Source organism: Dromiciops gliroides, chromosome 1 (assembly GCF_019393635.1).
Source record: "Dromiciops gliroides isolate mDroGli1 chromosome 1, mDroGli1.pri, whole genome shotgun sequence".
NCBI lineage: Eukaryota > Metazoa > Chordata > Mammalia > Microbiotheria > Microbiotheriidae > Dromiciops > Dromiciops gliroides.
The window spans coordinates 5,331,755-5,345,695 of NC_057861.1; the positions used below are offsets into that span (position 1 = coordinate 5,331,755).

Here is a 13,941-nt window from a genome sequence, read left to right on the forward strand (position 1 = left end):
TTGCATGAACTGATACATAATGAAGTGAGCAGAACTGGGAGAATGTTGTACAGAGACAGCAATATTGTTTGATGAAGAACTGTAAACGGCTTAACTGTTCTCAGCAATGCAATGATCCAGGACAATCCCAAAGGACTATTGATGAAACATACCATCCACCTCCAAAGAAAGAACGGATATTGATTAACACAAACTAACTGAAGCAGGCTATTTTTCACTTGTTTTCTTTTATTCCAGTTTTCTTATACAAAATGACTCATATGGTAATGCTTTGCACAGTTGCACATGTGTAACCTATATCTGATTGTTTACCCCATCAGGCAGAGGGGAGGGAAGGAGGGATAAAATTTGAACTCAAAACTTTAAATAAAAATGTTTATTAGTATTATTTCTAAATTGTTTGGTCATAAATTCTTCCTTTCTCCACAGATCTGAAAGATAAACTATTCCTTGCTCTTCTAATTTATTTATGGTGTCATCCTTTATGTCTAAATCATGTACCTCTTTTGACCTGATCTTGGTATACAGTGTAAGGTGTTGGTCTATACCTTGTTTCTATCATGCTGTTTTCTAGTTCTTCCAGCATTTTTGCCAAATAGTGAGTTCTTCTCCCAAAAGCTGGGGTTTGGGGGTTTATCAAACACTAGATTACTATGGTCATTCACTACTATTTATTGTGTACCTATTCTGTTCTATTGATCCCTTACTCTGTTTCTTAGCCAGAATGAGATTGTTTTGATAATTACAGCTTTGCAATATAGTTTGAAATCTCATATAGCTAGGCCACCTTTCTTCACATTTTGTTCATTAATTCCCTTGGTATTCTTGACTTTACTTTTTCTAGTTCTGTATAGTAATTTTTGGTAGTTTGGTATGTCACAGAATAAACAAATTAATTTAGATAGATTTGCCATTTTTATTATATTGGCTCAACCTACCCATGAGCAGTTGATATTTTTCCATTTGTTAAGATCTGACTTTATTTGTTTGAAAAGCATTTTGTAATTTGTGTTCATTCCTAGGTTTGTCTTGGCAGGTAAACTCCCGAGTATTTTATGTTGTCTGCAGTTCTTGTAGATGGAATTTCTCTTTCTCGGTGCTGGACTTTGTAGGTAATATTTAGAAAAGAGATGATTTATGTGGGTTTATCTTATATCCTGCAACTTTGCTAAAGTTGTTAATTATTTCAAATAGGTTTTTAGCTGATTTTGAAGGATTCTCTAAGTATACCATCATATCATCTGCAGAGTGATCGTTTTGTTTCCTCATTGCCTGTTCTAATTGTTTAATTTCTTTTTCTTCTCTTATCAGTGATCTCTTAACTGTCCAATTCAATGGCCTTTTCTCAGTCTTCATTCTCCTTGACCTCTCTCTACAGCCTTTGACCCTATTGGTCACTCTAGTCCTTGAGACTTTCTTCTCTCTAGGTGTTCAGGCTCTCTCCTGGCTCTCCTGCTCCCTCCCTGACGGCTCCTTCTCTGTCTCCTTTGCTGGATCCTCCTTCAGGTCAGGCCCTCTAAGAGAGGCGTCCCTTAGGGCTCTGTCCGGAGCTCTCCTCTATATAGACTTTTTCAGTCGGTGGTCTCAGTCCATAGATTGAGTTACCATCTCTGTGCTGATAATTCTCAGGTCTGCTTATCCAGCCCTGAGCTTTCTCCTGCCCTCCATCCTGTTAGCTCCACCTGCCTGTTGGTGATCTCTAAGGGGCTGTCCCGTAGCTGCGCTCATTGTCTTTTCTCCCAAACACCCCCTCTTTGGGACTTTTATGTCACTGCTGAGGGTGCCGCCAGCTCTCCAGCCCCCAGGCTTGCAGCCTGGGTATCATGCTCTCTCCTTCCACATCCCATCCCTTGCCAAGGCCAATGTCTCCAGTGCTCCCCCTTCTCTCCTCTGGCACTGCTGCAGACCCTCTCACCCCACTCACATCTGGGCTGTCGCAGTAGCTGCTGGAGGGGGGTGTGTCTGCCTGCCTCGAGTGTCCCCCCCCTCCAGTTCATCCTAAAGCAAAAGACCCAACCTTCCCCGCCCCCTCCCCCAATCAATACCACTGCTCTCTGTCACCTCCAAGATCAAACGTAACATTGTTGATTGTGTCGCAAACCCTTCCTGGCTTTGCTTCTCCTCACCTTTCCGACCTCACCACTAGCCCCCGCGTTCCCCTGAGTCCAGTGACACTGGCCTCCTGGCTGCTCCCCGCACAAGCGCACTCTTGACCAACTCTGGGCATTTTCACTGGCCGTCCCCCACCCCTCGGATTCCCTCCCTCCTCGTGGTCATCTCTCGACCTCCCTGGCTTCCTTCACACCCCAAGTAAAATCTCCCCTTGCTGACAGTGGTTGTGTGAGTGTAGAGAAGGGGCATGCTGTGGAAGAAAAGCCCGCTGGACGACTGATCAGAGGAGGACAACAGAGGCTGCAGGCCCGACTCACTGAGATGGTAGGACCTTGGACGACAGTCAGGAAGTTCAGAAGAGGAGAGGGCTTAGGGGGATGCATGTATCTACAACATGCAGTTCAAGGCGTCCAATGGGCCGTCACTGATTTGTGACTATAGCTCTGGAGAGATTTGGGCAGGGAGCACAAAACATCAGCATAGAAATGACCAGGGAACCCAAGGGAAGAGGAGGGTGTGTGGAGGAAGAGGAGGGCAGAGGCCAGAGCATCAAGACACGAGAGGGTGACCGAGGAGAAGCGAGGCGGGGAGGAGGCAAACCCAGAAAGAGAGGCCGGGCAGCTGTGCTGGATGCCACTGAGGACCCTGGGCAACAGCCACCGGATTTGACAGTTCAGACGTAGGATCGACTGTTGATCAGGTTCAAGAGAACCGCTTGGAAGCCAGACCCCAAAGACTGGAGAAGGGAGCAATGACAGGAGGGTAGCTCGAAGGGTCTAGGAAGGGTTTTTAGAGGCTGGGGAAGATCAGGCATGCTTGTGGGTGACAAGGAAGGCATTAAGAACAAGGAAAGGAGGCAGCTATATGGGGGGGAGGGGGCAGCTAGGTGGGCAGTGGATAGAGCACCAGCCCTGGATTCAGGAGGACCTGAGTTCAAATCTGGCCTCAGACACTTGGCACTTACTAGCTGTGTGACCCTGGGCAAGTCACTTAACCCTCATTGCCCCACCCCACCCCCCAGAAAAGAAAAAAAAACCTTCCTAGATGGAGTCCCAAGGCTGCCACAGGGGAGTGGGTGACAGATTTGGTAGCATGGACCTCAGGAGGGGAGAGGGGCGTGTTGCTGAGTGAGAGCAACAGAGTTTGGAATGTGAGGCTGGCCTGGAGAGGAGAGCCCAGGCTTGTTGAGCTTGGCCCCAGAGGGCGGGAACCGAAAGGTGGGAGGGAAGAAGCTGCCAAGAGGCCGGTTCAGGCTCCTGACAATAGGACCCATCCCAATGTGGAAGACTGCCTCAGATTGGGAGTGGGCTTCCTCTCCTTTGGGGGTCTCAGGCAAAGGCTGAACAATCATTTGTCAGGTGTGCCCTCAGTTCGGTGATCCTGTAAATCTTCCAAGTCGCCCTCCAGAGCCGGCGTGTTGGAGGACGTTAGAGGTGCAGTCACACTGTGTGTCTGGGTCCACATGTACCAGAGATACACGAAGAGTAGCCTGCTCTGCAGACTGACCAGCCCGCTTTGAGGAGGAAGGGGAAGCTGCATGCGCTAGTATTTCCTGAGCACTTTCTTCAGTGTGGGCAGGCCCTCCACTGCCACAGGTGACAGCCCCCTACATCTTAGTGGACAGCCGGCCGGCGATAAACGTCTCTGCACTAGGCTGCTCCTCATGCTAGGTACAAAAACCATTCCCAAGCCAGTTTCTCAGGACCTGCCGGAGCCTGTATTTTTTGGCTGATGCTTTAAGAACTGTGGGTCACACCAGAATCCTGGATACATGACTTCAATATGAAGGGTGACATCATACACAGATTAGAGGAGCTAGGAGGAAATTATCTTTCAGATCTATGGATAGGGAAACAGTTCATGACCAAACAAGGGAGCGAGATAAAATGGACAACTCGGATGATCTAAAATTAAAAAGGGTTTGCACAAATAAAACCAGTACAACTAAAATTAGAGAGGAACCGGTAAGTGGGGGAGAAAATTTCTGCAGCTAGTTTTTCTAAGAAGCATCTAATTTCTAAGGCATAATAAGAAAGAACTGACTTAAATCTAAAGGAATAAGAGCTATTTCCCAATAGACAAATGGCCGAAAATATGACCAGGCAGTTATCTGAAGAAGAAATCTGAGCAGCAATAGCAGCCACTAACATTTACATAGTGCCTACTGTGTACTGAACACTGGTGCAGTCACTTTGCATTTATCTCGTTTGATCCTCACAACAAGCCTGAGAGGCAGGTGCTGTTATTATCCCCATTTTCCAGATGAGGAGACTGAGAAAACAGAGGCTGATTGACGGTTCACATAGCCAGGAAATGTCTGAGGTCAGATTTGAATTGCTCTAACCACTTTGACACCTACCTTGGCTTGGAGTGAGGGGCAGCCAGAATGGAGAATGCCTCAAATCACTAATGATTAGAGAAATGTTAATTAATGCAAATTTTAGTTTCCAGATTGGCAATGTTGACAAATATAGAAAATAACAAATGCTGGAGGGGCTGTGGGAAAACGGGCACATTGTACACTATTGGTGGAGCTGGTCCAGCCGTTCTGAAAGGCAGATTGGAGCCAGGTCCCAAGAGAAAGAGGACAAGGGCCCCACGACAAGATGATCTGTGGCAGTTCTTTTTGTGGACATCGAGAGGGAGCCCCTCAGCTGGGAAGTAGCAGATGCATGTGGCGGAGGACCGGCCACACAGGAGAGGACAGAAGGAAAGGTTCTGGGGAAACTTGAGAAGACGCAGATGAGCTGATGCACAGCGAGGTGTGAGACCCCATCTGGAGGGCTCTCTGGGGCCCTGGCCGGCTGCAGAGTCTTGGGGTTATAGACCCACAGCTGGAAGGGACTTAAAAGCGAGTCCAGCCCCTCCAAGTCCTGGAGAGGGGAAGGTGGGGGCAGGCAGGATTCAAACCCAAGTCCTCTGATTCGGTCTCCAGGGCCGCAAGAGGCAGCCTCCAGTCATGCGCAGCTTTACAAATATGAACTCACTTTTTCTTCACAACCACCCTTATAATCATCTCCATTTTACAGATGAGGAAACTGAGGCAGAGGCGAAGGGTCACTAGGCAGGCAGTGTCGCTCTGTGGCCTTCATCTGGGGACGGGCAAGCAGAACCATGAAAGACCTCGGGTTTATGCTGTTGGGAAAGGAGAAAGCCTAGAGGAGGCCTGAGAGTGCGCCCTCCTGTTTGGCCAACTGTCACATGGGTAGAAAAGGGAGGCGACGCGGGCCACGCGACCCCGTCGCACACAACTCAAGGCCATGGGCAGACATGGTGAGGGCTAATTTAGGTTGGAGGTGAAGGGAGTGGAGAGAGGCTGCTTCTGGCTGCCCCTCCCTCCAAGCCAAGGCTGCCCAGCCACTCTGGGGGGTTGTGGAGGGCATGGATGCTGGCTCAGTTCCAGGTGGTATTAGATGGCATTGGCGCTCACCTCCGAAGCTGAGATCCAGGGCTTCAGGTTAGCCGGCTAGCCAGCTGGATACATAGATAATGATTGAATGCCGTGTGTATGTATATGCTCACACACATATATACATGCTTAAATGGGTTTTTTAGAAAAAACAATAAAACTTACTTTCATTAAAAAATGCATATCTGAGGGGGAGAAATCCACTCCATTAATCTGAGAAGCCTGATTATTTGAACCCAAAGGTCCTAATGCAGGCATTTGGTGGCAGCACAGCCTAACCACAGGCAGTGACAAGGATTCTGGCCCTGCAGACATCACTGGGCCAACCTCCCCTTTTTAACTAGACCTTCTGGTAAGGAATAGGCTGGGTGTATTGGGGCTTTGCCCACCGGTCACTGCACGGAGAGGCCGTGCATCAGTGTCATGGGGCAGTCAGCTGGAAGCTGGGAGAAGGGAGCCAGAGGCCTGGACCATCTCAAAACTGGACGTAGGACTGATATGGGGCTGAGCCAGTGGGATGTACATCCGTGCTCTCAGGGGCCGGTGCAGTGCCCAAGGAGGAGTAAGGCCGGGCCAGTGATAGTGGCTTATGGGCCTGAGTTATGCAAGGGCTCCAAGAGCCTCGTTCGGCCTAATTAAAAGACTCACTTCCAGGGTTCTTTCCAGTGAATAAAAAGGAGCCTGCACCAACATTCACTAATCACCTTAAAAAGTCTCTTGTTTGTACAGCAAAGACTATAACTTGGAGCTGGCCCAAATCAGCTTGTTTTCTCACTGTCAGGTTCAGGTTTTGGACATGCCATCCAAGACGTCAGTCTGTACCTTGAAGCCAGAGGCCGGTGCCAAAGCAGGCATGCCCATGTGCCTGGAGCTGTGGAAGGTAAGAAACACAACCGCATTCGCTTATTGTGAAACCCTTGCCTCTGAGTCAGTCCTGGGCAGAGGCTGTGCAGAAGCCAGGCTTCATGCAGGCCTTGCTTTATTAGCAAGCCCACCGAGTCATCATTCCCTCCGAGAACACACACCCCACACCTCAGGCAGTCTTCAGATCCCTGGGGTCACTCCCTGCACTTTATTGGAAGGCACGTGATGTATTGTAAATAACTGGAGAGGTTCTGTCGCCCCTGGCTGGGTGGGGACTCAGCTTTGCTTTGGCCGTCAACAAAGGATCCCTAGCCAAGATGTCAGTCAGTGCCTTGTGGCTCCTGAGGGCACCCCTTGGGCTGTTACCCGTGAAGGGAAGGGGAAAGCGGCACCCTGGCCATTTAGGGCACCCGCCTCCCGCAGCTCCCTTAGGTCACGAGTCAGGTTGGACTTTGGGCTGCGTTGCCCAGATAGTGGGCACATGGACACAGGCCTCTTCTAAGTTGAAAAGTGCTGAGTAATTGCTGAGAACAAATCTTCCTCTTGTTTTTTCTTGAGGATTAATTTTTGTTACTTTTCTCTGGTCCAGGAGCGAAGGGCTGACACGTCAGTCTTCCCTCCAGATATGCTTGGGCCTTCTGGGGAGTTTAGGAGTCTTCGAAGTGTCAGTGCAGTGCATGCTTTGCTGAGCTTACTAATAATAAAGATGCTTCTCTCTCCTGTCCGAATAGCAATAACTCACACCCACAAAGAGCTGTGGTACCACTCCTCTCACCCACCCTGTTAGAGGTGGGGCCAGAGGCAGCCTAGAATCCCAGAAGGCCAGAGGGCATGAATCCCCTTTACTCCAATCACCAAGAACTAGCCATCCCCCTCCTTACATGCTCTCAGTGACAGGAAGCAGTCTGCCTATATGGGGTGCCTCCCATTCTTGGTCACAGTTCCTCTCAAAGCCCCTCCCACAGGTGTACAGAACAAGTCCAGTCTCCTCGGCACAGCTGTCCCCCAGCATTTCAAGCCAAGTCCCCAGTCTCTTCCTTTACATGTGAAACGTCTTCAGATACTTTGGCAAATGCAAACATGGTGTGAGCCTGTGGCTTTCTCTCAACTGCTCTTCCGTGTGTCTCCTCACTGGTGGCGCCCGGAGCGGAGCCTTGTGCTGCCTGTGGCCTTGGTCAGCAGAACAGCCTTGTCCTCTGTTCTGAGCCCGCTTGTCTTCATGCAGCTGTAGCTCTTGCACAGCTCACAGACCCTTAAATCCCTGGAGGTGCCCGAGCCAGGCCTCCCCACTTGTGCATCTGTGCCCGGCACTTTAGGCTCACCCTCAGAGTTTCATCTTGTTAGTTACACCAGCATTCTAGCCCGTACGGGTATTTGGGGGGTCACAGCTCTGTTGTCAATCCAGAGAATGAGCTATCCTGGCTTCAGGTCATCTGACACGCCAGCCTGGTCTTCGCTCATGATAGAGTCTAAAGTAGGGCCAAGGAGGGAAAGAGCCCTGTGGCATGCTGCTGGAGACTTCCCTCCACGTTGAGGAGTCCATCGATCGGCCCTGCAGTGTGACTGTTCAGCTAGTTCTGAAGCCACGTTGCTGCACTGGTGTGCAGCCCATGTCTCTCCATCTCATCTGCAGAAATGTCATAAGAAAAAAAAAAAAGGAGAGAACTCTCAATCTTCCCCCAGATTATATGGGGCAGCGAGGTGGCGCAGTGGAGAAAGCACCAGCCCTGGATTCAAATATGGCCTCAGACGCTTGACACTTACTAGCTGTGTGACCCTAAGCAAGTCACTTAACCCTCATTGCCCCGCAAAAAAAAAAAAAAAGGAAAAGAAAAGAAAAAGAAATGTCATGAGACTGCCTTGGGCAGATTGGCAAAAACACCTCATGGGGACAAGGCCTGGAATTCCACAACAAGCATCTATCTAGACCTCGGGGTCTGTGGGCAAGAACCTGAACGCTCCACTCTGACCCTCCTGCCAGACTTGAGCTGGCCCTGAATCCCTCCCCCTCCCCCTCCTCCAGTCTCCTTTCTGTATAGCCCATTGAGGAGTGTGGCCGCCTTGGCTGGGTTAGGGATCACACCCGTCTGAGGGATGGAAGTAGGTGCTGAGGTTAAAAACCTGGGACCTGTGGTGTTGGGTCTCTGTGCGGACTGACCCAGACAGCCGGCTTCTCCCTTTATCCTCCAGCTTCAGGCCAAGGAGAGCTCCGCTCCTGTCCTGCCTCTGCTGGCCGCATGGGCCCAGTCACCTGCATGTTTCCCTCAGATTCCTCTGGAAGAAGATGCCACCCAGGCATGTTGTTAGCATGGTTCCCTTCCACTCCTGCAAAGCAAACCCAGTGGTACCGGTATTAAAAATGGATGGATGGATGGGGCAGCTAGGTGGCGCAGTGGATAGAGCACCGGCCCTGGAGTCAGGAGGACCTGAGTTCAAATCTGGCCTCAGACACTTAACACTTACTAGCTGTGTGACCCTGGACAAGTCACTTAACCCCAACTGCCCTGCAAAAAAAAAAAAAAAATCCAAGCAGAACCCTGTAGGAGATGGGTATATGTCATCAAGGGGAAGTGCCAGAGCTGACAGGACTAGGTGCACTTTCTCCAGTTACTGCCAAGCCCAGGGGAGGAGTTGGCCCAGAAGCAAAGGCCTTCTAGGAGCCCCGGACAATTACTGCGGATCTCCTGCAGTCCTGCCTCCAAAGAGCTGGCTGGCATCTTCATGGTCCAGCTGAGAAGGGCTGAGGATCACTGCCTTCCACAGAAAAGCTCTGTTGCCAAAATGGGAGGATTGAGGAGAAAGCTATGGACTGTGCTTAAAGTAGTAGTGACTTAACGGTTTCTGTCAATTTACACCTCCAGGTTTTGAAAGTGTAAAAAAAAAAAATCTAACTATAAGTAATCTGAAAAATTATATAACTGTGCTTATATGAAAAATTATATCTATAGCTGAAAAATTATAACTTTAGAAAAATTATAATTGGGCCATAAGTCGCCATTCAAAAGTAAGAATATTTTAACTGACTTGTGGGCCTAATCTGTGGATGTTTGACTGGCTGGCTATCTGATTGCTATTAATTTCCTAAATTAATCTGTTAGGGCCTTTTAAAAATTTCTCCACACTGCTCCACTCCCAAATTGATAAGCAAATGATTAAGAAGCCTCTTAATTAAATAATCAAAGCAGAGTTTATTTATAAAAATCAATGTAAAAGATAAGAGTAAAGAAATGCAAATTATACAACCTGTCTGCTTTTAATATAATAAGGGCTGTTACAGCCTCTTGCCTGAGGGTATGCTGCTTGGACCAGTTCCCCTCCAGGTTTCTCCAACTTTCACTCCTTTTCTCCTTCACTCCAGCTCCCCTGCTTTGCTTTCACTGCTCAGCTCCTTTCTTCTAACTCTAAGCCCCTTGCTTCACTCTTTAACTTCTCTCTCTTTTCTTTTCTTTTTCTTTTTTTTTTTTTTGAGAGGCAATGGGGGTTAAATGACTTGTCCAGAGTCACACAGCTAGTAAGTGTCAAGTGTCTGAGGCTGGATTTGAACTCAGGTCCTCCTGAATCCAGGGCCGGTGCTTTATCCACTACACCACCTAGCTGCCCCTTAACTTCTCTCTCACTACCGTAGTCTCCTTAGCAAACCCCCTTTCTGTACTGTTATGATGAACCTCCAAGCGCTTCTTCTCTCACCGACCTCGTTGCATCCTCCCAGTCCTCCGATGTCCTCTTTCTGTCAGTCCTCCCTTACTGTCTGCTCCGTCAGTCCGCCCCCCTCAGCATCTCTAGTATCCCTTTCTCACTGACCTCTCGGCGTCTCTAGCCTCCCACCGACCTCCTTGCATTCCCTTAGTCCTCCAGCGTCCTCCTGGCGTCTCTAGCATCTCTTCCCCTCAGTGACCACCCAGCGTCTCTATTTATTAACCTTCTCTCCCCTCAAACCTCGGGTTCCCTGCACCCCCGCACATGCCAAGCTAATCCACCGGCCACGCTAGGGCTGTGGCCGGGGGGACTTGAGTCTGCCGTGCTGCACCACACCCAGGGCTCAAGGAGCCTGTGCCCCCTGCTGCACTCCCAGACCGGAGGCATTTAAGGCCCACAGGGCTTTTCAGCTCAGCTGAAGTGGAGGGAGAGGGGCACCAGCCCCTCTTACACAGAAAAAACCCCTGAGGGCCTAAGGCTTTTTCATCTCAGCCCAAAGGCAGGGTCCCCAAATCACAATAAATTCCCAAAAAGGAAGGTGGAGAACAGAGAGTAGGATCTACAAAGACAGGTTACAAAAGTTCAAGACCAAGGGGAGACTGAGCGGGCTTCAGGCTGGTGTAGAATTCACTCTTAAGGGAAATAAGCAGCAGTTCATAAAATCACAGGATCTGAGAGCCAGGGGTGGGAGGACCTCCAGGGCCGTCTAGTCCACCCCACCCCCCAGTCTTACAGAGGAGGAAACTGAGGCCCAGGGACAGGAAGAGACTTTTCAATCTCTCTCCTCTCTCTCTCTCTCTCTCTCTCTCTCTCACACACACACACACACACACACAGGATCCCAGAGCTGGAAGGACCTCCAGGGCCAAATGTCCATCTCCCCATCTCATAGAGGAGGAATCTGGTGCCCAGAAAAGTGTAGTGACCTGTCCAGGGTCACACAAGCAATGAGTGGCACATATGGCCCCAGAGTCAGTGCTCTTTACATGGTGGTGTCACCTGTTCTTCGCCTTTGAAGATGACTCGTGAGACCATGGCCCAGTGAGCCCTAGGAAAGCATCAGCTTCTGCCAAAAAGCCTTCAGTGACCACCAAGATGGGGTCCTGAGGAGGCACCGTTGGGTCTCAGGCTGAGGTGTTGGTCATGAGACTTTCTGAGTCCAAAAAAGGCCCAGGGGAGGGGTGGGACCTTCTGCCCAGAGAACGCTCAGTGTGGAACATGGAGAAAGGCATTCACAAGGAGATGCTGGTGGCAGCAGAGCCAGTGATGGATAGAAAGCCCAAAGCATGCAGCTCCCCCAGCTCCAGAGCTCCCTGTAGGTGAGTCTCTTTTTCCCAATTAAAGATGTTATCTCTCCTTCCCCCAGCACTTAGCTCCTTAAATCATCGGGGTATTGAATGAACCTCGATAGGGTAAAAGGCAGGGGAAACCGAATCAAGAGGCCAATCATGTTACTCATCACCAGTTGGGTAACTAGCTCAACTGACCAAATGACCAATACGAGGCTCACTTTCACAAAGGCTGGTGGGAATCACACAGAGGCTAATACAAGAGACACAACAGGTGCCTCAGAAACAGCCGATTGTTTGGTTAACGTAAGAGAAGGCCTTGAGGAACCAGCCAGGAGAGGAAGGTAGGCAGGTTGTATAGAAAACTGGGGCCTAGCTTGTGATTGAAAGAATGTCATGGGGAACACTGTTCTTTTGGCAAGAGGGACTTGGTAAAGAAAGGACTGAAGTCCAGGTTGTTGTGGTCACGTTACTGTGGATGGAGTAGAGGAGACAGAGGCAACCACCAAAGAAGTGAGTTGGAGGCATCGCCCTGTTTCCTGTTCTCGTGGAGGCATTCGGGGCTTTGGGGCCGGCCTGTCACCCTCCTGGTTTCAGAAAGCACAACTGCTTCATGGAGTGAGCAGTTTTCCCCGCTGAAAGAGTTTCTCCTTCGAGAAGCTGGTCAACTAGATAGATGCAAGGACCCTGTGGGGCTGAGACCTCCAAGGTGCTGAGACAGATGTAACTTGGCATGGATGCTGACTTGGGTAGGCCGGCAGAGAATGGAGTTATGCTGTCCAAGGCCTGTATGGGCAAAGTCTCCCTTCAGAGAAGCTGGCTGGAACCCATCTAGTTTTTACACATTCATATAAAGGTCCCCGGTGTCCGGGTTTCCAAAGGAAGCGTTTGGGAATCTTTGTTGCATAAATGCTAGAGAGCTGTACGGGTCATTGATGATGCCCATCCGTGAATTCACAATAAGTCTGGAACCCTCCCTTTTGTCTGACAGCCGGAGGAAATGCCACCACGTTGAAGTCCCGTCTTAGTTCCATGAAGGAAAAGACAACCAACATTCCTTTGAGGAGGAAGATGGTACATGGGGTGCTGCCGTGATATTGTCCCCACTGATCTGCAGGGTGTCCACCTCTGTCCTCTCCATCACTGTGGGCCTCCTGGTCTTCTAACATATCTTTGACTTGGCTAGGGACGCCTTCTACAAACATCGCTCATGGACCTGTGGAAACCCACTAAACACGAGCCGGACACAGCCTTCCCCACCATCTTCCCTCAGCCCGATAGAGACAGCCAAAGACCCTGAATCCCACAATCCCAGTAGAGATGCCACCTGAACCTGTCCCTGCAGGCGCCACATCTCCTGAAGACCCAGAAGAGAGAGTTCTTGTCACCCAAGAGCTTGACCCCGTCCAGCAGCTCAGTGTCAGAAACTGCTGTGATGTTATCAGTGGAAACGACAGTCAGGAAGAGGCCCAGTGGCTGCTTTATGACCACTCCCTAAGAACCATGGGATCTTTCCCTCTGACCTGCAGCCAGAGCCTCCCCCACTAGACTGGGAGCTCCTTGAGGGCAGGCACTGGCTGACTTTTTTATTTGATCAGACTTCCATCAGTCAACAGGCACTTAATCAAGTGTCTGTTCTTTGTCTGCCCCGTCCTAGGTACTGAGGAGCCAAGTCCAGTAAAACTCTCTACTTGCAAGGAGTTCATATTCTAAGCAAGATATCAAGCCCGAGTATAAATATACATCACATGCACACAAAGAGAACAAATCCAATTAGTACAAACAGCGTGGCTGATCTCCGTGTTTGGGAATTGTACGGGTCAGGAAAGGCCACCTGAGGATAACGCCTCTGCTGCATCTGAAAGGAGGAAAGAGACGCTGGGAAGGACACTTGAAGAGGGCAGGCTTGGGAGACAAAGATGTGTATGTGTGTAAGTGTGAGGATGAGTGTGCATTTGTATGTGTGAGCAAGTGTATGAGTGTGTTCATGTGAGAGTGAGTGAGTGTGCTTGTTTGTGGGTATGTGAGCAAGTGTATGAGTGTGCGTGAGTGTCAGAATGTGTACATGTTTGTGAGTGTGTTTGTATCTGTATGTGTGTGAGCAAGTATGAGTGTGTGTACATGTGTGAATGTGAGAATGAGTGTGTGTCTGAGCAAGTGTATGAGTGTGAGTGAGTATGTGTGCATGTTTGGGTGTGGGTGTATGAGTGAAAATGTGTATGTGTGTGAATGAGTGTGCATGTATGTGAGTGTATAAGTGTGTTCATGAGCCAGTGTGTGTAAGTGGGTGTGGGTCTGTGAGCAAGTGTATGAGTGTATGTGAAAATGTGTGCATGTTTGTGTTTATGTGTATTGTGTGAGTGTGTATTGTGTTAATGTGAGAATGAGTGTGTGCATGTATGTGAGCAAGTGTATAAGTATGTTCATGAGCAAGTGTGTGTGTGCATGTTTGTGTGTGTTTGTATATGTGTGTAAGCGAGTGTGAGTGTGTACATGTGTGAATGTGAGAATAAGTGCATGCATGTATGTGAGCAAGTGTATGAATGTGTGTGAGAATGTGCATGTTTGTAT

General features: G+C 49.4%; 1 protein-coding gene across 3 annotated transcripts in view; it reads left to right on the top strand.

The window, feature by feature from the left end:
• The window catches only part of GNB1L (G protein subunit beta 1 like), a 159,125-nt gene that overhangs the window by 127,210 nt on the left and 17,974 nt on the right, over nucleotides 1–13,941 (top strand). For all 3 annotated transcript variants that reach the window (XM_043975344.1, XM_043975342.1, XM_043975345.1), the window contains exon 6: nucleotides 6,303–6,401. In XM_043975344.1, coding sequence (XP_043831279.1) covers nucleotides 6,303–6,401 — 99 coding nt within the window. The remainder of the gene's footprint in view (nucleotides 1–6,302; nucleotides 6,402–13,941) is intronic.